The 27,477-nt window shown below is 45.6% G+C and overlaps 1 protein-coding gene across 3 annotated transcripts in view; it reads left to right on the forward strand.

The window, feature by feature from the left end:
- The window catches only part of epha4b (eph receptor A4b), a 123,437-nt gene that overhangs the window by 81,945 nt on the left and 14,015 nt on the right, over positions 1 to 27,477 (forward strand). For all 3 annotated transcript variants that reach the window (XM_014191460.2, XM_014191461.2, XM_014191462.2), the window contains exons 11-15: positions 12,661 to 12,728; positions 13,533 to 13,658; positions 14,241 to 14,426; positions 22,936 to 22,997; positions 24,737 to 24,946. In XM_014191460.2, coding sequence (XP_014046935.1) covers positions 12,661 to 12,728; positions 13,533 to 13,658; positions 14,241 to 14,426; positions 22,936 to 22,997; positions 24,737 to 24,946 — 652 coding nt within the window. The remainder of the gene's footprint in view (positions 1 to 12,660; positions 12,729 to 13,532; positions 13,659 to 14,240; positions 14,427 to 22,935; positions 22,998 to 24,736; positions 24,947 to 27,477) is intronic.

A 27,477-nucleotide genomic window follows, 5' to 3' on the forward strand; every position in this document is an offset into this window, starting at 1 on the left:
TTTCTAGTTGCCTCTGATTGGGAGTCCCATAAGTAGGTGTGTGTTTGTTTGGTTTTCGTGGGTAGTTGTTTTTGCACTGCGTGTTGTGTGCCTGCAAAACTGTTCCTGTCGTGTATATTGTTTTCCAGTGGATGCGTTACTCCTTTTTTGAATTAAAACATGAGCATCCATATTCCCGCTGCAGTTTGGTCTATTCAACACGGCTCTTTTTGTGACACAGTGGCTCTGCAAGCGTGGAGAGGGTATTCTCTGCTGCTGGCCTGCTCTCCAGGCACCATCGCATGGCCAAAGTCGTGATTCTAAAACTGAATTCAAGGGCACTGAGCATAATAATCCATTTTTATTTAATTCTAAGTAAGTCGCAGCGCAATTTATAGACTATAATGATTTAATACAACTAAATGTTGTTAAAGTGCTGAGCGCATTATGTTCCTGCCAGCCTAGTGTGTCGCACTCGCAAATTCTTCACAATTTATTTCTTTGTAGACTATAGCCTTGAAATAATCGAAATAATAGTTGAATAATATAGCCTAAATAATTCATTTTAGTTCCTTCTTAGTCTCCCTGTCTGGCTCCTGACCTATTTAGACTGTTTATATGCTGTTTAACATGACATGTAGCCTATTTTAAATGATGAGCGCTTCTTACACTCACCTTTTCATGGTGTTTATTAAAAAATGCTTAATTCAAATACTTCAAAACCAAATGGTAGGTCCAGGTAGTCACAAAAATAGATGGGTGTTGGTTAAATGGTGATTTTAATGAATGGAGTGAATTTGGAGCTGCATTTTCTTCTGCTGTGTATCAAGGCACAAGGTGAGGCCCAAATGCAGACACAGGAGGCAGATGGTTGGAGTCTTACAATGTTTATTAATCCAAAGTGGTAGGCAAGAGAATTAGTCGTGGACAGGTGAAAGGTCAAAACCAGATCAGAGTCCAGGAGGTACAGAGTGGCAGACAGGCTCGTGGTCAAGGCAGGCAGAATGGTCAGGCAGGCGGGTACAAAGTCCAGAAACAGGCAAGGGTCAAAACTGTGAGGACTAGAAAAATGAGAATGCAAAAAGCAGGAGAATGGGGAAAAAACGCTGGTTGACTTGGAAACATACAAGACGAACTGGCACGGAGAGACAGGAAACACAGGGATAAATACACTGGGGACAAGCGACACCTGGAGGGGGTGGAGACAATAACGAGGACAGGTGAAACAGATCAGGGTGTGACACTGTGAGCGAGGAGCGTTTTTCAGGGGAGCGGTTGGGAAACACATACAGTAGCTACCTCCAATACCTTGTATCCACGTACATTGATCTGTATATAGCTTCATTCTTGTGCATTTTATTCTTCTTGTGTTACTATTTTCTTTTTTTTACTCTGCATCATTGGGAAGGGCTCGTAAGGGAGCATTTCACGCTGAAGTCTACACCCGTCGTATTCGGCACATGTGACCAATAACAATTATATTTGATCGGTCTCTTTCTTTTTCTCTCTTCTCTCCCTTTTCTATCACTAACATGGCTGTTTGACGTATGCAACATTCTGACCCGTCCTTTCCTTTCTCTCTCTTTTCTCCTCTTCTCTCTTACTCCCCTTCTCATCTCGTCTGGGACTCCACTTACTCTCGTGAATTAGTGCAAAATGAAATGTTTCCCGAACACGTTTAATGAAACACAGACAGATTTATATTCCATAACTCTATTGCTAATCATTTCCCCTTCCTAATAATTACCTCTGGCTGAGTAAATCTTTTTCTAAAGCGGTCAGAAGAGCTTTTGGCTGGACGCCAGATGGGAGGAGAGAGAAGAAAGGAGGGAGAGGGGGAGAAGGGGTAAAAGATAAGGCCCGGGTGCCATTTGCTCTCTCTTTTCTCTCGTTTGACATTTTAGTAATTTAGTATTCATCTTCAGATAGCTAGGTGAGACAACTACACATCACAATCGTAGTAAGTATATTTGTCCTTCAACAAAGTAGTTATCTTCAAAGTCAGTGCTAGTAGGAAAAGACAGGTGCATTTTTCTCTCAACCTCTATTTTCTGCCTCACTCGCTTTCTTTGTTTCAGACATTAGAATTACTGTGGCTCTCTGAACCCCAGGGTTATGTTATTGTAAAACTGCAGTCAAATGGATTCAATATTATAGAGTAGAAATACAATCTTTATCAGATGGTGTTTTGAAGCTTAGTTTGGGCATGAAATTGTGAGATTGAATTTAATCAATGTTTCTAATTCACCTTAATTACATTTGATCTAATAGCTTGATATTAAATGGGATACCTGTTATTGTGAGTCATGATGAAACACAGCGGGACTTTAGTGGCTGTCTGTATGCATTTTTTGTGTGCTGTCCTACTGAGCACAGACTGGTTGAATCAATGTTGTTTCCACGTCATTTCAAGGAAATTGACGTTGAATTGACGCTGAATTGACATTTTTGCCCAGTGGGGTGTGTGTCTGTGTGCGTTTGTGTTATTCTCTGATTAACATTACCTTTAATCTGAAGACCCACTCCCATTGATTAGAGGGGGGGGGGTGGAGAGAGATGGAGAGAGCAAGAGAGAAAGGGATAGGGAGAGAGAGAGAGAGAGAGAGAGAGAGAGAGAGAGAGAGAGAGAGAGAGAGAGAGAGAGAGAGAGAGAGAGAGAGAGAGAGAGAGAGAGAGCAAGAGAGAAAGGGATAGGGAGAGAGAGAGAGAGAGAGAGAGAGAGAGAGAGAGAGAGAGGGAGAAAGAGAGAGACCCTGTTCTCAAGTCCATCCTATTAGCAGTATGTCACACAGGCGATGTGATTAGAGATTGTCTGATCTCCTCTCGACACACTCTCTCATCCATGCTAATGATCACTGTGTGTGTGTGTGTGTGTGTGTGTGTGTGTGTGTGTGTGTGTGTGTATGTGAGAGAGTGTGTGTGTGCACACTTGCATTTGTGTGTGTGCGCATGCATGAGGGCGTAATCTTTATGTGCGCGTGTCTGTCAGAGGGATTAGCATCCGAGGCAATAGAAGGCAATAGGCGGCGTCCCAGGCAGGGCAATATAAGGGCAGTGTCTTTGTCTGTGTCACAGGGGAGATTAGTGTAGTGAGTACAGGCTGGACCACCAGGGCACATAGCTCACAATGCACCTCCTGTGAAGAGAGACTATGATAAGGACACACAGACATATGCCTGCCTGCCTGCTTGCCTGCTTCACACGCCGGCTAACAAAGACACAGGACAGTCTGGAGTTTACATAGGAACAACGGAAAGATTTATAAGGGATTTTGTGGAGGGTTTTTGTATTTTCTTCTCTTTATGTTGTAACCCTTCTTCCTTCCCACTCCTATTTTCCTTGGCCCTGGATTGTTATTGTCATTAGATACTTACGTTGCTTTATTGTCAGAGAAACCAAACCTCTTTTAAATGTCTGTTTTTTTTCAGTGTCAGCCACCGATAGTTTTGCCTTGGCCTTTAGAGGGCAACTTTGACTGAAGCAAAGTGGCTACAGTCGTCTTCTGGCTGTCTTCTTCTGTGAATAGTAAACTCATCACATCAGCTCAACTGGAACTGGGCCTGTTCTGTGTAGTCAGCTCACACACACCCTCACTACACACACACACACACACACACACACACACACACACACACACACACACACACACACACACACACACACACACACACACACACACACACACACACATACACACACATACACACACACACACACACACACAGGCACACACCCTACATCAAGGACATTCACACCCACAGGGTGTCCCCCAGGGCTCTGTGTTGGGTCCCTTACTCTTCATCATCTACATCCTCCCCCTTGGTCAGATCCTACTTCACCTCAACCTTCACTTCCACTGCTATGCCAATGACACCCAGATCTACCTCAGCACCAAATCCCTCCTCAACCCACCTCTGACCCAGTTCTAATGTCTCTGCAATACAAACATGGATGCAACAAAACTTCCTCAAGCGCAACAGTGATAAAATGGAACTCCTCCTCATAGGCACCAAACCCGCCCTCACCAAAGCTGGTAACCTCACCCCCTCACCATTGACGACACCACTGTCTCGCCCTCCCCCCACGCACGCAACCTTGGCATCATCCTGGACTCTACCCTCTCCTTTGACCACCATAAGACACATGGTCAGATCTTAATTCTTCCACCTCCAAAACATTGCCAAAGTCGGGTCCTCCCTCTTCCATCCTGCCGTTGAAACCCTCATACATGCATTCATCTCCTCCCGTCTTGACTACTGTAACTCAGTACTCTCCGACATCAACTCAAGCTCCCTCCATAAGCTCCAAATGGTTCAAAACTCTGCAGCCCGACTCTTCACCCAGACCAAGTCCTGGAAGCAGCACCCCCCCCCCCCAACCCCCACCTCTCAGACCTTCTTCTCCCCTACAAACCCACACACGCTCTCCGTTCCACCACAGCAGGCCACCTTGTCATCCCCAGGTTGAAGCTCCGGCACTTCAGCATCAGGGCCTTCTCCAGGGCTTGGAGAACTCCCTCCAGCCATCCGTGACTTTTAGTCCATCACCATCTTTCAGTCCCTTCTAAAGCCCCACCTCTTTGACAAGGCCTATCCTTAAGCCCCCCCCCCACACACACACACACACACACACACACACACAGACTGTACACACAAGCAAAGCAATACACTACAAAGACACTCCTCTCTTCACCATACTGAGCATAAATCACAACCCAACCTTCCCTTCCTTGAGCCCACCCCTCTCTTTGTTCATGTTTTTGTTTAGTCTGATGTTTTTTTGTTTAGACTCCTGTTTTTTGTTTCATTTCTTTAATTGTAAAAATACTTTGGGTCCTTAAAAAGCACTATATAAGTCCCATGTATTATTATTATTATTATTATTATGACCAGGTATCACATTTTTAAAAGCACAGCAAACACTCGCTCATCTGAATGGGCTGAATGAACATTATAGACAAACAGCTTGTTGGTTAACAGGTACAAACACATCAAGAATACACAGTAGTCCACATACTGTATGTTGAAACACACACACAAACACAGTGCATTCGTAAAGTATTTTGTTACATTACAGCCTTATTCTAAAATTGATTAAATAAATAAAAAATCCTCATCAATCTACACACAATACCCCATAATGACAAAGCGAAAACAGGTTTTTAGACATTTTTGTAATACCGAGTGGCGCAGCAGTCTAAGACACTGCATCTCAGTGCTTGAGGCTTCACTACAGACACCCTGGTTCAAATCCAGGCTGTATCACAACCGGCCATGATTGGGAGTCCCATAGGGCGGCGCGCAATTGGCCCAGCGTCGTCTGGGTTTGGCCGGTGTAGGCCGTCATTGTAAATAAGAATTTGTTCTTAACTGACCTACCTAGTTAAAAAAAAATATATATATATATATATATACACTGCTCAAAAAAATAAAGGGAACACTTAATCAACACAATGTAACTCCAAGTCAATCACACTTCTGTGAAATCAAACTGTCCACTTAGGAAGCAACACTGATTGACAATACATTTCACATGCTGTTGTGCAAATGGAATAGACAACAGGTAGAAATTATAGGCAATTAGCAAGACACCCCCAATAAAGGAGTGGTTCTGCAGGTGGGGACCACAGACCTCTTCTCAGTTCCTATGCTTCCTGGCTGATGTTTTGGTCACTTTTGAATGCTGGCGGTGCTTTCACTCTAGTGGTAGCATGAGACGGAGTCTACAACCCACACAAGTGGCTCAGGTAGTGCAGCTCATCCAGGATGGCACATTAATGCGAGCTGTGGCATGAAGGTTTGCTGTGTCTGTCAGCGTAGTGTCCAGAGCATGGAGGCGCTACCAGGAGACAGGCCAGTACATCAGGAGACGTGGAGGAGGCCGTAGGAGGGCAACAACCCAGCAGCAGGACCGCTACCTCCGCCTTTGTGCAAGGAGGAGCACTGCCAGAGCCCTGCAAAATAACCTCCAGCAGGCCACAAATGTGCATGTGTCTGCTCAAACGGTCAGAAACAGACTCCATGAGGGTGGTATGAGGGCCCGACGTCCACAGGTGGGGGTTGTGCTTACAGCCCAACACCGTGCAGGATGTTTGACATTTGCCAGAGAACACCAAGATTGGCAAATTCGCCACTGGCGCCCTGTGCTCTTCACAGATGAAAGCAGGTTCACACTGAGCACGTGACAGACGTGACAGAGTCTGGAGACGCCGTGGAGAACTTTCTGCTGCCTGCAACATCCTCCAGCATGACCGGTTTGGCGGTGGGTCAGTCATGGTGTGGGGTGGCATTTCTTTGGGTGGCCGCACAGCCCTCCATGTGCTCGCCAGAGGTAGCCTGACTGCCATTAGGTACCGAGATGAGATCCTCAGACCCCTTGTGAGACCATATGCTGGTGCGGTTGGCCCTGGGTTCCTCCTAATGTAAGACAATGCTAGACCTCGTGTGGCTGGAGTGTGTCAGCAGTTCCTACAAGAGGAAGGCTGCTATGGACTGGCCCGCCCGTTCCCCAGACCTGAATCCAATTGAGCACATCTAGGACATCATGTCTCGCTCCATCCACCAACGCCACGTTGCACCACAGACTGTCCAGGAGCTGGCGGATGCTTTAGTACAGGTCTGGGAGGAGATCCCTCAGGAGACCATCCGCCACCTCATCAGGAGCATGCGCAGGTGTTGTAGGGAGGTCATACAGGCACGTGGAGGCCACACACACTACTGAGCCTCATTTTGACTTGTTTTAAGGACATTACATCAAAGTTGGATCAGCCTGTAGTGTGGTTTTCCACTTTAATTTTGAGTGTGACTCCAAATCCAGACCTCCATGGGTTGATAAATTGGATTTCCATTGATTATTTTTGTGTGATTTTGTTGTCAGCACATTCAACTATGTAAAGAAAAAAGTATTTAATAAGATTATTTATTTCATTCAGATCTAGGATGTGTTGTTTAAGTGTTCCCTTTATTTTTTTGAGCAGTATATATATATATATTTTACATAAGTATTCAGACCCTTTGCTATGTGACTCAAAATTGAGCTCAGGTGCATCCTGTTTCCATTGATCATCCTTGAGATGTTTTCATTGGATTCCACCTGTGGTAAATTCAATTGATTGGACATGATTTGGAAAGGCACCTGTCTATATAAGGTCCCACAGTTGACAGTGTATGTCAGAGCAAAAACCAAGCTAAGAGGTCGAAGGAATTGTCCGTAGAGCTCCGAGACAGGATTGTGTCGAGGCACAAATCTGTGGAAGGGTACCAAAACATTTCTACAGCATTGAAGGTCCCCAAGAACACAGTGGCCTCCATCATTCTTAAATGGAAGAAGCCAAACTGAGCAATCGGGGAAGAATGGCCTTTGTTAGGGAGTTGACCAAGAACACAATGGTCACTCTGACAGAGCTCCACAGTTCCTCTGTGGAGATGGGAGAACCTTCCAGAAGGACAGCAGCACTCCACCAATCAGGCCTTTATGGTGGAGTGGCCAGATGGAAGCTGTGGGGATGTTTTTCGGCGACAGCAACTGGGAGACTAGTCAGGATTGAGGGGAAGATGAACGGAACAAAGTACAGAGAGATCCTTGATGAAAACCTGCTCCAGAGTGCTCAGGACCTCAGACTGATGTGGAGGTTCCCCTTCCAACAGGAAAACAACCCCAACACAGCCAAGACAACGCAGGAGTGGCTACGGGACAAGTCTCTGAATGTCTTTGACTGAACCAGCCAAAGCCCGGACATGAACCCGATCGAACATCTCTGGAGAGACCTGAAAATAGCTGTGCAGCAACGCTCCCCATCCATTTTGGGAGAAACTCCCCAAATACCGGTGTGCCAAGCTTGTAGAGTCATACCAAAGACTCTCGATTGTAATCGCTGTCAAAGGTGCTTCAACAAAGTACTGAGTATAGGGTCTAAATACTTATGTAAATTTAATATTTCCGTTTTTTATTTTGAAAACATGAGCAAAAATATCTAATAACCTGTTTTTGCTTTGTCATCATGGTGATTTGAGTATAGATTGATGAGGGGGAAAAAGCAATTTAATCCATTTTAGAGTACGGCTGTAATGTAACAAAATGTGGAAAAAGTCAATGGGTCTGAATAAATTCCGAATGCACTGTATATACTGTACATGTACAATCCACAACTCTGGGCTACAGTGGAGGGCAAGTGGAGAAGTACAATGTCAGATGTGTGTGTGTATTGGCCCCCCTCCGTAGGTCTATTTCTTCCTCCCTGAGTATATCAACTTCTCCTTCTACGCTCTGAGGTCTTTGACTAATCTCATAAAAGCTTGCTTGTCATATAAAACACATTGAATGATACAGTTCCCGTTTACACTGCCTTTATTAGCTGTGGATGCAAGTTAAGATACAGCCAAGGTTACACGGAAAACACACACAGCAACTTTATTTGACTTTGAGCTGTCTCTGCCGGATATGTGTTTGAACAGTCGATTGATCTCTGTGTGTCTCTGTGTTTTCCTTCGCTCTTAGTTTCAAGGATATTTCAACATCCATATTTACACAAATCAGTCTCTGCTTTTTAGAACTTTCCCTCTCTTGAACGCTCTATAGATCAAGCCATTTCTTCCTGTGAAAGTTTCTGTCGTTTGATCTCTTCCTCTCTATTCTCTTCTCTCTCTCTCTCGCTCTCTCTCTCTTTCTCCCTCTCTCCTCTTGGCAGCCTTCCTAAAGACAGTCTTTCAGAGTGCTTCTCTCGCTCGTAGCGTTGAGCGCGATTTTCCCCCAGTGTGTCGATCATAGAGACAAGGGCACCTGAGTCAGCCATTACAGCTACTGTCGAAGATGCTGTTGTAGATAGCCTTAGCCCTGCAGCTACTGTGGCCAGCTCGCCTTCTCCCTCTCGATCTCTCTGCCTTTCTCTCGCGTGTGCTCTTTGTCTTAAACTCTTTTATTCTCTCACCCTTGGTGTCCCTCATTCTCTTTTGTTCTCTCTCTCACCCTACCTCTCCCTCCCTTCTTCATCTGAATGCGTGTTAGTTAGTATGCAGTGTAGGGACCCCCGGTGTGTATTCTGCCTCACATCCTGCCTGTCAGCAAAACCTCTATTCGCTTCCAGCCCTCCACTCAGACTACACAGATCTGAAGATAGGGCCCACGAAGACAGAGAGAGAGGGGGAGAGAGAGAGAGACGGTAGAGGGGGTGAAATAAAAGAGGAGAGAGAGAGAGAGAGAGAGAGAGAGAGAGAGAGAGAGAGAGAGAGAGAGAGAGAGAGAGAGAGAGAGAGAGAGAGAGAGAGAGAGAGAGAGAGAGAGAGAGAGAGAGAGAGAGAGTAATATATGGATGGAGTTCCATGAAGGTGGAACCTCGCTAGCCGAATAACAAATGGGTCTCGAGTGACAGAGTATTATATTAAAAAGTAAATTGATATGCAAATGTGGAGCGTGTGGCTTTTGGAGGACAGGAATAGCCTGTTGTCCTCAGTGGACTGGAACAGAGGAAAGAGAGGAGGAGTGTGTGTATGTGAATCATGTGTGTATGTGTGGGCACCTGCAATGTGTGTGTGTGTGTGTGTGTGTGTGTGTGTGTGTGTGTGTGTGTGTGTGTGTGTGTGTGTGTGTGTGTGTGTGTGTGTGTGTGAGAGAGAGAGAGCGAATGGTGTGAGAGAGAGAGAGAGAGAGAGAGAGAGAATGGTGTGTGAGAGAGAGAGAGAGAGAGAATGGTGTGTGAGAGAGAGTGTGTGTGTGTGTGTGTGTGTGTGTGTGAGAGAGAGAGAGAGAGAGAGATTGGAGGGAGAGAGAGAGATAACGGAGTATGTGGTTGTTAAATTGGATGGGAACGTACTGGAGCAATGGAGTCTCACTACCTATGGATGACAGATGGAACCAAGATACACAGATATGCAGTGTTAGTACTTATAAATATAAAGTGGTACTGTAGAACAGATGCATAAAGCCGACCCATTTGAACAGACATTCAACCAACCTAAGTTCCTGTCTAGCTCTTGGGTGGGTTTGTGTTGATCTCTAGACTATTCATGTATTTTGAGTTTTTACAAAACCTGTTTACTGCGTTATAGTGAACTTACCTTTATGTTCTGTTTCTTGGGGGGCACAAAATTCCTCTGGGACCAACCAATGCTGTGTGGGTGTGTGTGTGTGTGTGTGTGGGGGGGGGGGTGTAGGTGGGTGTGTGTGTGCTCGTGTTCATGTGATTTTAGAGATGTCTTTCAGCGGTAATGAATCATGACACTTCTAACTTGAGAGGCTAAATGAGGCACACTGTAATTACTATGGAAATGTGTGTGCCCCTCTTAGAGAACCCCATTTACACACACACACAACACACACAGAGAATGGGGAAAAATGTAATCAGTGCGCTTGGGTTGTTTGTGCCTTGCCTCAGGTGCACTGCAGTGTGTGTGTGTGTTGGTGGGTGTGTGTGTAGGTGGGTGTGTGTGTGTGTGTGTAAGTGTGTGTGTAGGTGGGTGTAGGTGGGTGTAGGGTGTGTGTGTGTGTGTGTGTGTGTGTGTGTGTGTGTGTGTGTGTGTGTGTGTGTGTGTGTGTGTGTGTGTGTGTTTATGTTTGTAGGGTGTCTGTGTGTGTGGTGTGTGTGTGTGTTGGGTGTGTGTGTGTTGGGTGTGTGTGTGTAGGGTGTGTGTGTGTATGGTGTGTGTGTAGGTGAGTGTGTGCATGTGTGTAGGTGGGTGTGTGTAGGTGGGTGTGTGTTTGTAGGGTGTCTGTGTGTGTGTGTGTGTGTGTGTAGGGTGTGTGTGTAAGTGGGTGTGTGTAGGTGGGTGTGTGTGTGTGTGTCTGTGTAGGTGGGTGTGTGTGTCGGTTGGGTGTGTGTGTGTGTGTGTGTGTGTGTGTGTGTATGGGGTGTGTGTAAGTGTGTTTGTGTGTAGGGTGTGTGTGTGTGTGTTTTCCATTGCAGTTGGGGCAGAGGTGTGACCTAGTCTCCCCATTCCCCATATGCTCTAGACACTTGCCCCAAGCGGCTGGGGGTGTGTGTGTGTGGTGTCTCCGTGGCGGTGCGTGTTGGGGGGTAATGATCACAGTACCCCCTCTGGCTTGTACCCAGCTGATAAACAGGTGGGACCCACCAACCCCCTCCCCCACACACACCCTCCCATACTCCCCTAACGCTTCCTAATTTTACCCCCCAGCCCCCAACCTCGACCTAAGGGACCCCACAGCCGAACACATGGCAGAGCGGTGTGTGTGTATTTTGCACCGTAACCCTCTCTCCCCCAGGCCTCCCCTTCATCCCTCACTCCAGTCCCAGACAGAGACAGTATTCCCTAGAGGGTCCATTGTAGGCTGAGTTATTCCATCCGTTCAGCTGTGTAAAAACCAACATAGAGATTAGGCACCAAATGACTGTCATATTTACTGAGGCTAACAAGGCCCTCACTATCCCCTTCACCTCTCCTTCCTCTCCCCCTTTTGCCCTGTATCTCACTTGTCCATCATTCCTCTTTGCTGGCCAGGGATCTTCAGTTTTCTTTCTTTCTTCTCCCTCCATCTCTAGTCGGGGGCTAGTTTTAAAAGTGGTTGATCACGGTTCTTGGAACTGATCCCAAACCAATTACAATCAGAATGGCTTTAAGATGTACTGGGCCCCTGATTAGGATGGAAGAGATGGACAGGTTTTTTCCCCCAGAATGACTTCCCTTCATAAGTCTTCGTAATGAGAGGCGATAGGACAGAGGGAGGAGAGGGGGAATGTAGAGAGGCGAAGAAGAGAAGGGAAAAGTTAGTTTGAAGGAAGAGAGGAGAGGAAATGAGAAGGGAGGAGAGGAGACAGGAAATAAACCATTTATATGGCGTTTTAGTACCTGACGATGTGAAAATGGATTTCACTCTTTTATGTTTTGGGCTAAAACCTTCAAGCTGTATTTAAGCGAGCGTTAAATGTAATGGTGTTTTGTGTTAATTGGCTTGTTAAATGTGCTGTTTTCCTACTGAAGTTTTACAGAGCGGAGCGGAGAGAAGCTAACGTTAACCACTCAGCCCCCAACCGCTCCTTAACCTCTCGCAAACAGTGGTGCTTTTTAACCAGACCTAGTTTAACACTTCCTCACAGCTGGGCTGATCAATCGATTGGTGGTTGTTATTGATCCAGGTTGTGTGTGTGTGTGTGTGGTAGCCCATGGAGGTGTAGGCAGAGGTAGTTAATGAGCAGAAGGTTGACAGAAGAGTTGAAGGGGTGTATTGCACGGTAATGCATGGACCTATATGCACCTCTACTGAAAGGGGATGACTGAACACTGGAGGGTGCACACACACACACACACACACACACACACACACACACACACACACACACACACACACACACACACACACACACACACACACAGACACACACACTTACGAACACCCTCAGGCTACTACGCACACCAGAGAAAGGGACAGAGAGGGAAGCAGAGGAAGGGAGAGTGAGAGAGAAGGGGGGAGGAGAAAGAGAGTGAAGGACTACTGCTTCCACACCCCCCAGGCTCCTGCATACAGAGACAAGAGAGAGAGTGAGTGGGGGGGGAAATAGGAGACTGTTTCTAGACTTTCAATATGCCCTCGGCTGTTCAATATGTATCGTGGGAGTTTCACAAACTGGAAATAAAAGTAAGCTCTCACACACACACACATGCATGCAAACACACACACACACACACTAACCTTGATGTCAATAACCTGTTAGTGTGGTTTGTTCCTCAGACACTGTGGATACATCAAAGCCAAACAGGACCCTGATGAAGAGAAGATGCATTTTCAACATGGACGAGGTAACACACACACACACACACACACACACACACTCACTCGACTATTCAGTAGACGTAGAAGTTCATGTCCATCGAAGCCTTCCGTAACGGGGTTGTTTATGATCTCGCTACACGTTATGAAGAAGCGTTTTTTGTGTTTCGTGAATGGCCGGCGCGTTTACTTCGCCAAGCATCCCACGCGCACACAGGAGTCCACTCTTTTCCACTCTTTTCGATACGTCACAGGTTATTTTCACATGTACATAAACGCCAAGTGATTTAGGCGATTGCAATTCGTGACCGTCTCCTCTTTCAACTGGCCGTGGGAAAAACAGGAGAAATATGCTTAACCTCTTTTCAGCTTTTCAGCTTCAACAATGAGACCATACAGCAGCAGTTGAGATTCCCATTGGGAGTCACTCCGTCACGTCCGTAGGAATGTGCTCGGGTTGCTTCTCTGGAAAGTGAATGTCTTGTATAAGTGAGCAGAATTGACATTCATTCTCTAGTGTTGCTGTAGGACGTATAACAAAACATGCGGGAGACGTGTTCCATCTGAGAGAGCAATATTGAATATGTGATATTCAACTCTCAAGGATTCAGGAGCCATTTACATAACTGTAATTACGTTGGAGTTGAGCTCATTTCAATGTCGTACTGTCGTTCACTGCCTGCTTTCCACAAGGAAGGTTATTGACGTCTCGCTCTGTTTCTCTCCTCTCTTCTTTCGCCTCTCTCTCGCTCTCTCTCTCTCTCTCTCTCTGTTTCTCTCCCCCATCTTTCCCCTCTCTCCTCCCTCCCCTCTCTCTCTCTGTCTCTCTCCAGTCAAACTTCCTGGCAGTAAGACCTATATTCATCCACACACTTATGAGGACCCTAACCAGGCAGTCAGAGACTTTGCCAAAGAGATTGATGCTTCCAGCATCCGCATAGAGAGAGTCATCGGAGCAGGTGAGTGATCCCTGGTTGCTGTTCAAACTACATAAACATGACTATGCTAATGTAATAAAAGTGGCCCTTACATTGATGCCTGTGGAACCCCAGTGGTGCAGTCAAGAGAAATCTGATTGTTAATCAATTATGCAGACACTTTGTATACAGTATGTGTGTTGTAGGTGAGTTTGGGGAAGTGTGTAGTTATTTATACTGTGTGTGTGTGTGTGTGTGTCTGTGTGTGTTGTAGGTGAGTTTGGGGAGGTGTGTAGTTATTTATACTGTGTGTCTGTGTGTGTTGTAGGTGAGTTTGGGGAAGTGTGTAGTTATTTATACTGTGTGTGTGTGTCTGTGTCTGTGTGTGTTGTAGGTGAGTTTGGGGAGGTGTGTAGTTATTTATACTGTGTGTGTGTGTGTGTGTGTGTGTGTGTGTGTGTGTGTGTGTGTGTGTGTGTGTGTGTGTGTGTGTGTGTGTGTCTGTGTGTGTTGTAGGTGAGTTTGGGGAGGTGTGTAGTTATTTATACTGTGTGTGTGTGTTGTAGGTGAGTTTGGGGAGGTGTGTAGTTATTTATACTGTGTCTGTGTGTGTGTGTGTTGTAGGTGAGTTTGGGGAGGTGTGTAGTGGCCGTCTGCGTCTCCAGGGAAAGAGGGAGATCTACGTGGCCATAAAGAGTCTGAAGGCAGGATACTCTGACAAACAGAGGCGGGACTTCCTCTCTGAGGCCAGCATCATGGGACAGTTCGACCACCCAAACATCATCAGACTGGAGGGCGTGGTCACGCGATGTGAGTGATTGACGGCTACTTTAACAAATCCGAGCAGAGATTTTCCATCGCCGTATATATTTCACCTATTCCATCCCTTCAGATCTGCAAACCGTGTGGTTAAATGTTTGTTTTGGATCATGAATTGTGTGTGAATATGTTTGTGTGTCACGTACCTGTGTGTGAGAGAGACACACTGTTCATGAGAATCAGACTCGACCCTGGATCAGATAAAGGCTGCAGTTACCATGGCAGCCCGTGCTTTTTGACGTGTCTGTTTGTGAGTGTGTGTATACGTGTGTAGAGGGGGCACGTGTTTACTTGTGCTTGTTATTACATTAGCGAGAGTGTGTTTGGATGTGACTGGTGATACAGAAATACAGAGACAGGGTTGAACAAGCCTCATAACAGATCCCTATCTCGCTCTCTCTCTCTCTCTCGCTCTCTCTCGCTCTCTCTCTCTCTCTCTCTCTCTCTCCATTAGAGCACATCAGTTTCATTATTACTTTCTTCCATTCGTTTTTGTTAGTTTGTTTCTAATTTCTCATCATTTTCTCTCCATCTTCCTGAAGACATACAATACAAACACATTAGGCAGCATATAAAGAACACAAGCTCGCTTGTCAAATTGTGTCCCATCATTTCCAAACACTTAGCTCAGCACAGTATTTATTTTACCACGCATCGGTTAGGTAAGAGTGTATCTTGTATCTGCACTGACATGCTGAGCCTGTAGTACTTTATAGTAACCTAGAAATATGCATGGATGTCAGCGAATAGAAATGCCTTTCTGCTATTACAAGCTGATGGTAACTTGGCCTCGCACAATGTTGCTCTAGATTTTTAATGGAGAGAAACAGAGAGAGGGAATCAGAGCGAGAGACAGTCAGACCAGCAGATAGAGAGACAGAAAGATAAACACTAATCCCCCCCCATCACTAAGCCCCCCCCATCACCCCGGCGTCATAGTCAGTATTCAAAAACAGCCCCACCGCACGCCACTGTTCAGTGGCACCTAGGTCACGCAACAAAAGAACAAATGCATATGCATGACCCACATCATGAATATTAATATTTCACAGAGTTAATTGGATGTGTTTTTTAGCTTCATGAATATTCAGCAATGTGCATATCAATGCTGAAATTCCCTCTGAATTTCTTATTAATTTGTATTTCCTCTTTTCTTTGCACTCTCCCTCTCTCTCCTCTCTCTCTCTCGCTCTCTCTCCCCCTCTCTCTCTCCTCTCTCTCTCGCTCTCTCTCGGTCTCATATGGTAATATGAGATGGTAATTTTGACCTTTGCTTGGCTGGGTTGGAGCGGTTTGTAGAACTATTAGCAGAGTAAATCAGATTTGCTTTTCATTTCCACAGGCACATGTTGGTAATTGCTGCTCTTTCCTCTCAGAAGTAACATTTTAATGCATTGTGAAACATAAGCTGAGCACACACACACACACACACACACACACACACACACACACACACACACACACACACACACACACACACACACACACACACTCACACTCACACTCACACACTCACTAAGCACACACCTGTGCACACACACACAGAAATATACACATACACACGATGGAAATACCAAAGTTCATTTGGCGGATGTAGCTCAGAGAATCTTTTTTAATGAATATTATTCATTGTCTTTCGTGGGGGAATAGAGTAAGTGTGTGCCCGGGATGTGTATATGTATGTGTGTCTTTAGAGACGATTTAGAAAACCATCGAAACACAGATATAGTACTGCAGCTGAGCAGCAATTTCACAGGTCACAGCCCAGGGTGTGAGTGCGTGGGGGGGTTAGAGGTGAGAGAGGCGGGTCGATATAACTCCTCCAGCCCTTCAGACAGTCCCAGCTGGTCCCTTCACACCTCATACACTCTAATCATCACCGCTGACCACTCACATGGGGCTCAGGGGTGTGTGCCTGTGTGCCGCGTGTTTTTCTGTGTGTGTACCTCCAGGCCAGCGCGTGTGACTCTCTCTCTCTCTCTCTCTGTCCATTTCAGTCCATGTGAGTTTTCTATAACAGGCCATATTAGTTCATGCATTTTGCATTCATGGAGTACATACTTGTTCCTTTGTGTGTGGTTATGAGTGAGTGTGTGTGTGTGCGTGTGTGTGTGTGTGTGTGTGTGTGTGTGTGTGTGTGTGTGTGTGTGTGTGTGTGTCCCTGTGTGTATGAAAGTGTGTGTGTTCTCATTATACCCACTTTAAACCCCAAGAGCCTTCCATCCCGCTGTCCTGCTATTCTAATAACAGCCTGCCTCTCTCTCTCTGATTGCTGCCATTGTTATGCAAATGGTAATGCTGCTCACACAGACGACTAGGAGAGGAAAGTAGACCTTTATTTCCTCCGTCTCTCCGCGCATCGGGGGGAAAAGTGCCGCGTGCGCTCTCCCTATCTCTCTCCCTCCGTCCTTTTATCTCGCTCCCATCCCTCCAGTTATCTCTTTATCCTCCCCTTTTATGCGCCTCACACAATCGCTCTGGGCAATCGGCTCATCTGGAAAACCATCAATTAGGCGCACCTCGTCATTTCATCTGCCCACTATCCATCTAATGCATTCTCTCGCAAGCACTTGGGTGAGGGCTGCTCCGATCTCTCCCCTAATCTGTTATCCTCTATTTAGGGAAAGTAGTTATTAGTTTGGAGGCTCTCCTTTGTGTGAGGGACAATGTGAGTTTAAACACTCTTTTGTGCTGTGAATTTATTGGAGATCTGATGTGTTCCCCTCGCATTCTCTTTATGCCCCTCCGGCCGTACAAAAAGAGAGATCCACACCCTGTTAAACATATTATGTATCGTTTAGTTAAAACCCCTTCATCTTAATCTAGACCCAGTTACCATCTCCTGTTTAACATTCCCTATGTTTCTGAAGCTGGAACACACACAGTAAATAGAGGAGCCCGGTGGCGTATGAGGTTCAGAGGCCAGGTCTCTCGTTAAAAGCATGCGTTAATGAAGAGCTGTTAAAACATAAAACTCCTGGATCCATTTTACACTCTGCTGCTCTCACACCTGGCAGAAGATCAATAGGCAATCTGCAAGCCTTCTCACCACCCTACTGCAAATGAACTAGCTCTGGAGCACTGAGCATCACACACAGATACACACATCGACCTACACACTCTTAAAGGGATACTTTGGGATTTGGGCAATGAGGCCCTTTCTCTACTTCCCCAGAGTCAGGTGAACTCGTGGATACCATTTTTATGTCTCTGCGTGCAGTTTGAAGGAAATTGCTAACTGGCGTTAGCACAAGTTGCTTACTAGCATTAGCATAATTGCTTACTAGCATTAGCATAATGACTGGAAGTCTATGGTATCTGCTAGCATGCTAGCAGATAGCCATAGACTTCCAGTCATTACGCTAACGCTAGTTAGCATTGGCTCGCGAAACAACCTCTAACTTCCCTCATACTGGACACAGTGACATAAAACTGAGTGTACAAAACATGCTCTTTCCATGACATAGACTGACCAGGTGAATCAAGGTGAAAGCTATGATCCCTTGTCGATGTCAACTGTTAAATCCACTTCAATCAGTGTAGATGAAGGGGAGGAGACGGGTTAAAGAAGGATTTTTTTGTTTTGTGACAATTGAGACATGGAGTGTGTATGTTTGCCATGCAGAGGGTGAATTGGCAAGACAAAAGATTTTAAGTGCCTTTTAAGGTGCCTTTGAACAGTGAAATGCTTACTTACAAGCCCTTAACCAACAGTGCATTTCAAGAAGAGTTAAGAAAATATTTACCAAATAAACTAAAGTTAAAAATAATAAAAAGTAACACAATAACATAACAATAACGAGGTTATATACAGGGGGTACCTGTACAGAGTCAGTGTGCGGGGGTACAGGTTAGTTAAGGTAATTTGTACATGTAGGTAAGGGTGAAGTGACTATGCATAGATAATAAACAGCGAGTAGCCAACTTGACAAAACTGTGGGAAGCATTGGAGTCAACATGGGTCAGTGTCCGTGTGGAATGCTCTCGACACTTTGTAAGGTCCCTGCCCCGACGATTTGAGGGTGTTCTGTGGACAAAAGGGGGTGTGACTCAATATTAGGAAGGTGTTCCTAGTGTTTTGTACACTTAGTGTATACACTGTATTCTACTCAAGGCTCAGCCTATATAACTACTGTATGCGCTGTATACACCTTTTCTATTCATATACTGTCAATAATATCTATACACACCATCATATACATATATATATTTATATTCCGGACTCTGACATTGCTCTTTCTGATATTTCTTAAGGTTATGGTTCTTTTATTTTGTGTGTATTGTTTTGTATTGTCAGGTATTACTGCACTGTTGGAGCTAGAAACATAAGCATTAAACTGCTCCTGCGATAACATCTGCATAACACTCCTTCCGTGGCCTCCAACTGCTTTTAAACGCTAGTAAAACTAAATGCATGCTCTTCAACCGATTTGCTGCCCGTACCCGCCCGCCCGACTAGCATCACTACTCTGGACGGTTCTGACTTAGAATATGTGGACAACTACAAATACCTAGGTGTCTGGTTAGACTGTAAACTCTCCTTCCAGCCTCACATTAAGTATAAGCATCTCCAATCCAAAATTAAATCTAGAATCGGCTTCCTATTTCGCAAACAAAGCCTCCTTCACTCATGCTGCCAAACATACCCTCGTAAAACTGACTATCCTACCGATCCTTGACTTCGGCGATGTCATTTACAAAATAGCCCCCAACACTCTACTCAGCAAACTGGATGTAGTCTATCACAGTGCCATCCGTTTTGTCACCAAAGCCCCATATACTACCCACCACTGCGACCTGTATGCTGTATGTTAATGCTAAATTGTAATTATTTCGCCTCTATGGCCTATTTATTGCCTTACTTCCCTAATCTTCTACATTTGCACACAATGTACATAGATTTTTCTATTGTGTTATTGACTGTACGTTTGTTTATGTTTAACTCTGTGTTGTTGTTTTTGTCGCACTGCTTTGCTTTATCTTGGCCAGGTCGCTGTTGTAAATGAGAACTTGTTCTCAACTGGCCTACCTGGTTAAATAAAGGTGAAATAAAAGAAAATAAGTGTACGTGACCAAATATGATTTGAATTTGATTTGAGAGGACACCTCTCTTTCTCGGTCATATCACATAGTCACACCAATAGGCCCAACACACCGTTTCTTTACCAGTGCTGCAGTCTCCATGAACGTCTATGTGTCCTATCGAAGCTGAGTGCTATCCTTTGGTCCTGATCATCAGAGCTCTTTGTTGCTGCCGGGTGCTCGTTTACTGACGCACTCGCGTAGGAAAAGGCTCTATATGGGGAGGCGGTTACAAAAGCTACCGCTGTATTACCACTCTGAGTTAGAAACTGGACTGGCCCTAGAAGCATATACACTGAGTGTACAAAACATTAAGAATACCTTCCCTCAGAACAGCCTCAGTTCGTCGGTGCATGGACTCTACAAGGTGTCGAAAGCCTTCCACAGGGATGCTGGCCCATGTTGACTCCAATACTTCTCACCGCTGTGTCAAGTTGGCTGGATGTCCTTTGGGTGGTGGACCATTCTTGATACACACGGGAAACTGTTGAGTGTGAAAAACCCTGCAGCATTGCAGTTATTGACACAGACCAGTGCGCCTGGCACCTACTACCATACCCCGTTCAAAGGCGCTTAAATCTTTTGTCTTTCCATTCACCATCTGAATGGCACACATACACAATCCATGTCTCAATTGTCTCAAGGCTTAAAAATAATTCTCTAACCTGTCTCCTCCCCTTCATCTACACTGATTGAAGTGAAATCAATAAGGGATCATAGCTTTCACCTGGTCAGTTTGCGTCATGGAAAGAGCAGATGTTCTTAATGTTTTGTACACTCATTGTGAGATAAAAGCTACACACAACTCATCTAAAAACAAGTTCGCTCTGTGGGCTTGAAGTGACTCTCTGCACTTGTTTATCATAATGAATGTCTCTTTATTTCGGCCCGGCTGAAGTGAATGTGTTTCTGTAGGATATTAAGCACAGGGCTTTATTTGTTAACACAGCAGAGAGGGATTGAGCTAATGGGAGAGAGGCTAAATGTGGCAACCTGACCCTGTGTGTATGTGTACGCGAACGTACACGCACACATGCGCGCGTGTCCGGCATGTGACTCCGTCTCCGAGCCGTGGTCAACGGGGTCTATTGTCTGGGAGCAGAGCAACAGAGGGAGGGAGAGATAAACAGATAGATAGAAGGACAGAGGGGAGTGTGTGTGTGTGTGTGTGTGTGTGTGTGTGTGTGTGTGTGTGTGTGTGTGTGTGTGTGTGTGTGTGTGTGTGTGTGTGTGGATTGGTGCTAACCCCTTGCCATCTTGTCAGGCTAATTCTCCATGGTGGGAGTCCAGATGGAGACTTCAGATAGCACAGGAATTACAGACCAATAGGATAATGGCATGGTCTAAATTTATGAAGGACGGTCTGGACTGCTGAACTGAACGGTGGCGTTTTCTCAAGCGGTCAGAGTAGACAAACACAGTGAAAACACTCGTCCCATTCTCTTTCTAGTTAGGGAAGCTCTACTTCGCACGCTTACCCAGAGAAATAGAGCGTCGTTAATCTTCATTCAATGAGATTATATTGTCATTCTTTTTTCAAATCTTGCGCTCCTTCTATCACAGTATTGTAATGGCTGTTGAATGGAGTAGACCGCGTGGTTAGTGCTCATCTTTGTAATTTAATGGAAAAATTGAACACTTTACAAATAAACAAAAGACGACAGCCAAACAGTTCTGTCAGGTAAGATAACTAAACAGAAATTAACCACCCACAAAACCCAAAGGAAAACAGGCTACCTAAGTATGGCTCCCAATCAGCGACAACGATGTACAGCTTTCCCTGATTGGGAGCCATACAAGGCCAAAACAAAGAAATACAAAAACATAGAAAAAAGGACATAGAATGCCCACCCGAGTCACACCCTGGCCTAACCAAAATAGAGAATAAAACCCTCTCTATGGCCAGGGCGTGACAAGTATCCTGTCTGTCTGTCTGTCTGCCTGTCTGTCTGTCTGTCTGTCTGTCTGTCTGTCTGTCTGTCTGTCTGTCTGTCTGTCTGTCTGTCTGTCTGTCTGTCTGTCTGTCTGTCTGTTAGGTCAGGGGGGCCGGCTGTGAGCTGTCAGACCCCCCCCGGTACAGATCAATCCCACAGACCCTTTCATCTGTGCCTTTGATAGAGTAGTCACAGGACACACACACACACACACATACACTTCTCCGCAGGACAGCCTCGAAATCAGATGGCTGTCGCAGTGCTGTCCCCATGCTCACCATGCAATACAGACACATACACACACACACACACACACACACACACACACACACACACACACACACACACACCCTCTGGCCTCATCTCTGGTAGCGGTGTCCTCTCTGACAGCCACATTAGTCTAAGGGATAAAAGTGGAAGGGAATTGGATTTTCCTCTGCTGGGGGTGAGGGTTAGGATAGGCATTTATCAGTGTGTGTGTGTGTGTGGCATTTATCTCAGTGAGATAGTGATTTCATTTAGGGTGATGTATCACCATCTTTACCCAGTATAGAGCTGTACCGTAGGACTCCCCAGTGTTGTTACTGACATCCCCTGACGACCTTATCCTCCCGCCTCCCTCACCCCCGGCTCCCCCTTTTCCTCCCCCTCCCTCCCTCCTCACCTATCTCTCTTACCTTCTCCTTTATTTCTCTCCCCGTACTCTTTCTACTCTCCCCTCACCCCTGACAACCATATTTCCCCCATACCTCTCCGCTCTCGTCCCAATCTCACCCGTCACCCTCCTTTTTCAATATTGTCCTCGTCTTTCCTCACCTCTCTTTCCCTGTCACTCATCGCCTCCTCTCTCCTCCCTCCTCCCTCTCTCTCTAGCCTCTCTCCTCCCTTCTCCCTCTCTCTCTTTCCTCTCTCCCTGGGGGGGGGTCGTGGGTACGGGGTCATGTAAAGCAGTGGGGTGCCTGCGTATGGGGGTACTTTGTTCGTCATTTGTAAGCCCCACCAGGTGCCAGGCGGGGAACTAGACCTGTCAATCAATCACATTGACTACCCCCTGCCTCCACCCCCTTCCCCCCGCCCCTCAACACACATACAGGTGTTCATGTTCCCCCTCCCTTCGTCCGTCCCCCCTGTCCCTTTCCCCCTCGACCCCAAGAGGCTGATCAGTATTCATGAGATCTCAAGACAGCCCCCTGCACACACAACCTGGTGGATTGGCCCATAGTAATTATCTCCTGACGCTTATGCATGGCCCTGATTAGAAGCTGTCACTGTGAATGATAACGACATGCCATGAGATTGGTCTCCGCTGTGACCACTAACCTCTCCTGGCTCTACCTTCTTGCCATCATCTCTCTGTAGTATGTATCTGTGTTGTGTTCTGTGTATAAACGTCAATGTGTTTTTCTCTGTGTCCTCAGGTAAGCCAGTATATCTGTGTTGTGTTCTGTGTATAAATGTCAATGTGTTTTTCTCTGTGTCCTCAGGTAAGCCAGTGATGATCATCACAGAGTTCATGGAGAATGGATCCCTGGATACCTTCCTGAAGGTTAGTTTGTGTTAACGCACACACACACACACACACACACACACACACACACACACACACACACACACACACACACACACACACACACACACACACACACACACACACACACACACTGCACTCTCATTGTTCCTGTACTACAATCTCATTATTCCTCTCTGAAGGTCAGCTTGTGCTGCTCCTATAGTATTAAAACATCTCTGCTGTTCGAAAGAGGGATGGAAAGAAAAATACATTGTTTGTAAGAAAGTACTAGAGTCCTTTCAGTTCTGAAAGAAAACCACTCGACCCTACTGGCCTCATTCGTACTGGATGAATTTACAGTAAAAGCCTATGGAGGGATTTACTCACAAACCTACAAACCCACACACACACTACATCCGGAATGTTTAGAATTGGGCTTGGTATACATAGATGGACAAGTGGATGACCACGAGTGTAATGTCCATCTTTCCGCTCCTATAGCCATCCACTAGACCTTAATCCAGTTATAGCTAGTTTACGTTACAGCAATACCATCCCACATAATATCCTGTTCTACCACACACACTCACGCACAAACAAACAACGGCTCTCTCGCTCTCAGAGAAATATCCATCTACATCCCCTGTCGGTGTTTCAGCAGCTGTGGAGTAAGTTAATTAGGTCTTGTTTTGTGAAATGCTGATTGATTGCTCTGTCTTTTCAACCCACAGACTTCCTCTTTTATCAATCTCGATCTATCCTATAGCAGCACTTCCAGTAAGGGATATGAGGGGGGGGGTAGGCATGAGTGGGGGTTGGAGAGACGAAGGGAGGGAGAGAGATGGAGAGAAGAAAGTGGGGGAGAGAGAGACAGAAATATGGCGGTAGAGAGAGAGAGGGGGAGAGAAAGAGAGAGAGAGAGAGAAAGAAAGAGAGAGAGATAGAGTGGGTGAAAGAGAAAGAGAACGAAAGAGAGGGAGGGAGAGGGATGCTTTGTTTTTGTGACCGATGCTTAATTGATCTGGGGTCTAATGAAACACATGTAACCCTTGGTGGAGCTTGATGACCTATAGCCCCAAAAAACTGATCTCAGAACTATATTGGATTTTATGAAGCCACTATTTATGAAAGTCATTATGCTGACTACCCAGATCGAACATCGCCGACGCATGTGTGTGTGTGTGCTTTCGTTTGTGAGTGTGTGTGTGTGTGTGTGTGTGTGTGTGTGTGTGTGTGTGTGTGTGTGTGTGTGTGTGTGTGTGTGTGTGTGTGTGTGTGTGTGTGTGCGCTCGGGTGTATATGAGCGATGGTGTTCTTCCTCTTTGGTGTCAGTTTTCATCATCATTCAGCCAGAGTATTGTGGATGTGAATGTGCTCCACTTAAAGAGAATTGTATCTGTACTACGGTAATGAGAGTAGTACAGTGGTGATCTGTTCTCAGTGACACAGCCTACTGTATATTAGTGGAACTGTGGAGATGGACGTTTGAGATTGTGGGAGAAAAGAGTTAGTCAGGCTGGGTGTGTCATTGATAGAGTAAGCCTACTGTGGTCTGGGTGTGATTTGTGTATACTGTATGTGTTCAATTCAAGCCAATTCAATCAACTTTATTGTTCCACAAGGGCATGTTGTAACCGGGTCGACGGTGACAACACAGACAGAACATATAACAGCAAACAACTTGTATACAACAGTGTCTCCCTCTCTCTCTCTCTCCTTCTCTCCCCCTTCTCTTCCTTTCTCTCTCTCTCTCTCTCTCTCTCTCTCTGTGTTAGAAACATGACGGTCAGTTCACAGTGATCCAGTTGGTGGGCATGCTGCGTGGCATCGCGTCGGGCATGAAGTACCTGTCTGACATGAGCTACGTTCACCGAGACCTGGCTGCCCGCAACATCCTGGTCAACAGCAACCTGGTGTGTAAGGTGTCTGACTTCGGCCTGTCCCGAGTACTGGAGGATGACCCTGAGGCTGCATACACCACACGGGTAAGACACACACATACGACACATGTAATGTCAATGAGAATGTTTCTATACCGTACATGTAGGTAAAAGAATGTGCTAGTTAAATCAGACTGATACAGGGTGGTGCGATTGGAATTTGGTTAGACCCTTACCCCCTTGGCACTTCATGAAGATATAAAAGGACTGGATAGGCATACAGTCCATTCAGAAAGTATTCAGACCCCTTCCCTTTTTCCACATTCTGTTAAGTTACAGCCTTATTCTAAAATGTATTAAATTACTTTTTTCCTCATCAATCTACACACAATACCCCATAACTACAAAGGGAAAACAAGTTTTGAGAAATACCATATTTACATAAGTATTCAGACCCTTTGCTATGAGACTCGAAATTGAGCTCAGGTGCATCCTCTTTCCATTGGTCATCCTTGAGATGTTTCTACAACTTGATTGGAATCCACCTGTGGTACATTTAATTGATTGGACATGATTTGGAAAGGCACACACTTATGTATATAAGGTCCCAGGGAAAAAACCAAGCCATGATGTCGAAGGAATTGCCCATAGAACTCCGAGACAGGATAGTGTCGAGGCACAGATCTGAGAAAGGGTACCAAAACATTTCTGCAGCATTTAAGGTCCCCAAGAACCCGATGGTCACTCTGACAGAGCTCCAGAGTTCCTCTGGGGAGATGGGAGAACCTTCAAGAAGGACAACCATCTATGCAGCACTCCACCAATCAGGCCTTTATGGTAGAGTGGACAGACGGAAGCCACTCCTCAGTAAAAGGCACATGACAGCCCACTTGGAGTTTGTCAAAAGGCACCAAAAGGACTCTCAGACCATGAGAAAGAAGATTTTCTGGTCCGATGAAACCAAGATTTAGCTCTTTGGCCTGAATGCCAAGCGTCACGTCTGGAGGAAACCTGGCACCATCTCTATGGTGAAACATGGTGGTGGCAGCATCATGCTGTGGGGATGTTCTGCAACGGCAGGGACTGGGAGACTAGTCAGGATCGAGGGAAAGATGAACGGAGCAGAGTAAAAATAGATCTTTGATGAAAACCTGCTCCAGAGCACTCAGGACCTTAGACTGGGGTGAAGGTTCACCTTCCAACAGGACAACGACCCTAAGCACACAGCCATGACAACGCAAGAGTGGCTTCAGGACCAGTTTCTGAACGTCCTTGAGTGGCCCAGCCAGAGCCTGGACTTGAACCCGATCGAACATCTCTAGAGAGACCTGAAATAGCTGTGCAGCGGCACTCCCCATCCAACCTGACAGAGCTTGAGAGGATCTGCAGAGAAGAATGGGAGAATCTCCCCAAATACAGGTGTGCCAAGCTTGTAGCGTCATACCCAAGAAGACTTGAGGCTGTAATCGCTGCCAAAGGTGCTTCAACAAAGTACTGAGTAAAGGGTCTGAATACTTATCTAAATGTGTTATTTCACCGTTTTTTTCTTTCTATAAATTTGCAGAAATTTCTACAAACGGTTTTTGCTTTCTCATTATGGGGTGTTGTGTGTAGATTGATGAGGGTAAAAAACGATTTAATCAATTTTAGAACAAGGCTGTAATGTTAACGAAATGTGGAAAAAGTCAAGGGATCTGAATACTCTGAATGCACTATATACTCTACGGTAGATGTAGCTATATATGGCTTTGGGTATAAGTAATGTGGTAATTGTACTGATAGGCCTAGGTGGAATTTTCCCCAATCCAATCATTTCAGATCTACAAAGGCTGCATTTACACAGGCAGCCCAATTCAGGGTTTTTTTCAGCACTGATCTGATTTTTCAAAAGACCAATTACTGGGAAAAAAAGATCAGAATTGGGCTGCCTGTGTAAACACCGCCTTTGTAGATCTGAAAGGATTGGAGTTTTATCAATTATCAATGAAAGCATTGGATTTTTATCAATATTGTAGCGTACTGTATGTTTGTGAGGTTGAGTGACTGAGAGAAGATGGAGAGAAAGAGAAAGATTGCGAGAAGGAGAAGGAGAGAGCTTGTCAGTCCATGTCAGTGCCCCTGTCGTCCCAGTATGCGGTAATTGCAGGTTTGTCTGAGAAAATGCATTTCTTCTCTCACCTCTCTCATACCCTTCTTCACCTCAACCCTCATCCCCCCTCTCCCCCTTACTCCTCACTCACCAGCCTTTCCCCAGTTCACCTCTCTCTACTTTCCATTTTCCCCCCTCACTCCTTCCCTTCCTATTGCCCCTTACTCCCTTTATCTTTTGTGAGAGAAAGAGAGAGAGGTAGATTGAGAAATCCTGTGTGAAAGAGCCTGTCAATCTCTGTTAGTCTAACAGTGCCCCTTGTCCTCCCATTGGGATAATTGCAGGTTTGTCAGAGAAAAAGCCTCTGTTTTTCTCACATCTCTAGCTCACCGTTCACTTCCCTACTCCTCGCCCCTCATGCCTCAGAGATAAAAAGAGGAAGATTATACTAATGCCCAATGCCAGATCGACCCTTTACCCCCTACCTCCTTGGCACATCACAAAGATATAGAAGGACTGGATAAGCATATAGATCTAGCTACAGTGC

This window comes from Salmo salar, chromosome ssa03 (genome assembly GCF_905237065.1).
Source record: "Salmo salar chromosome ssa03, Ssal_v3.1, whole genome shotgun sequence".
NCBI classification, from domain to species: Eukaryota; Metazoa; Chordata; class Actinopteri; order Salmoniformes; family Salmonidae; genus Salmo; species Salmo salar.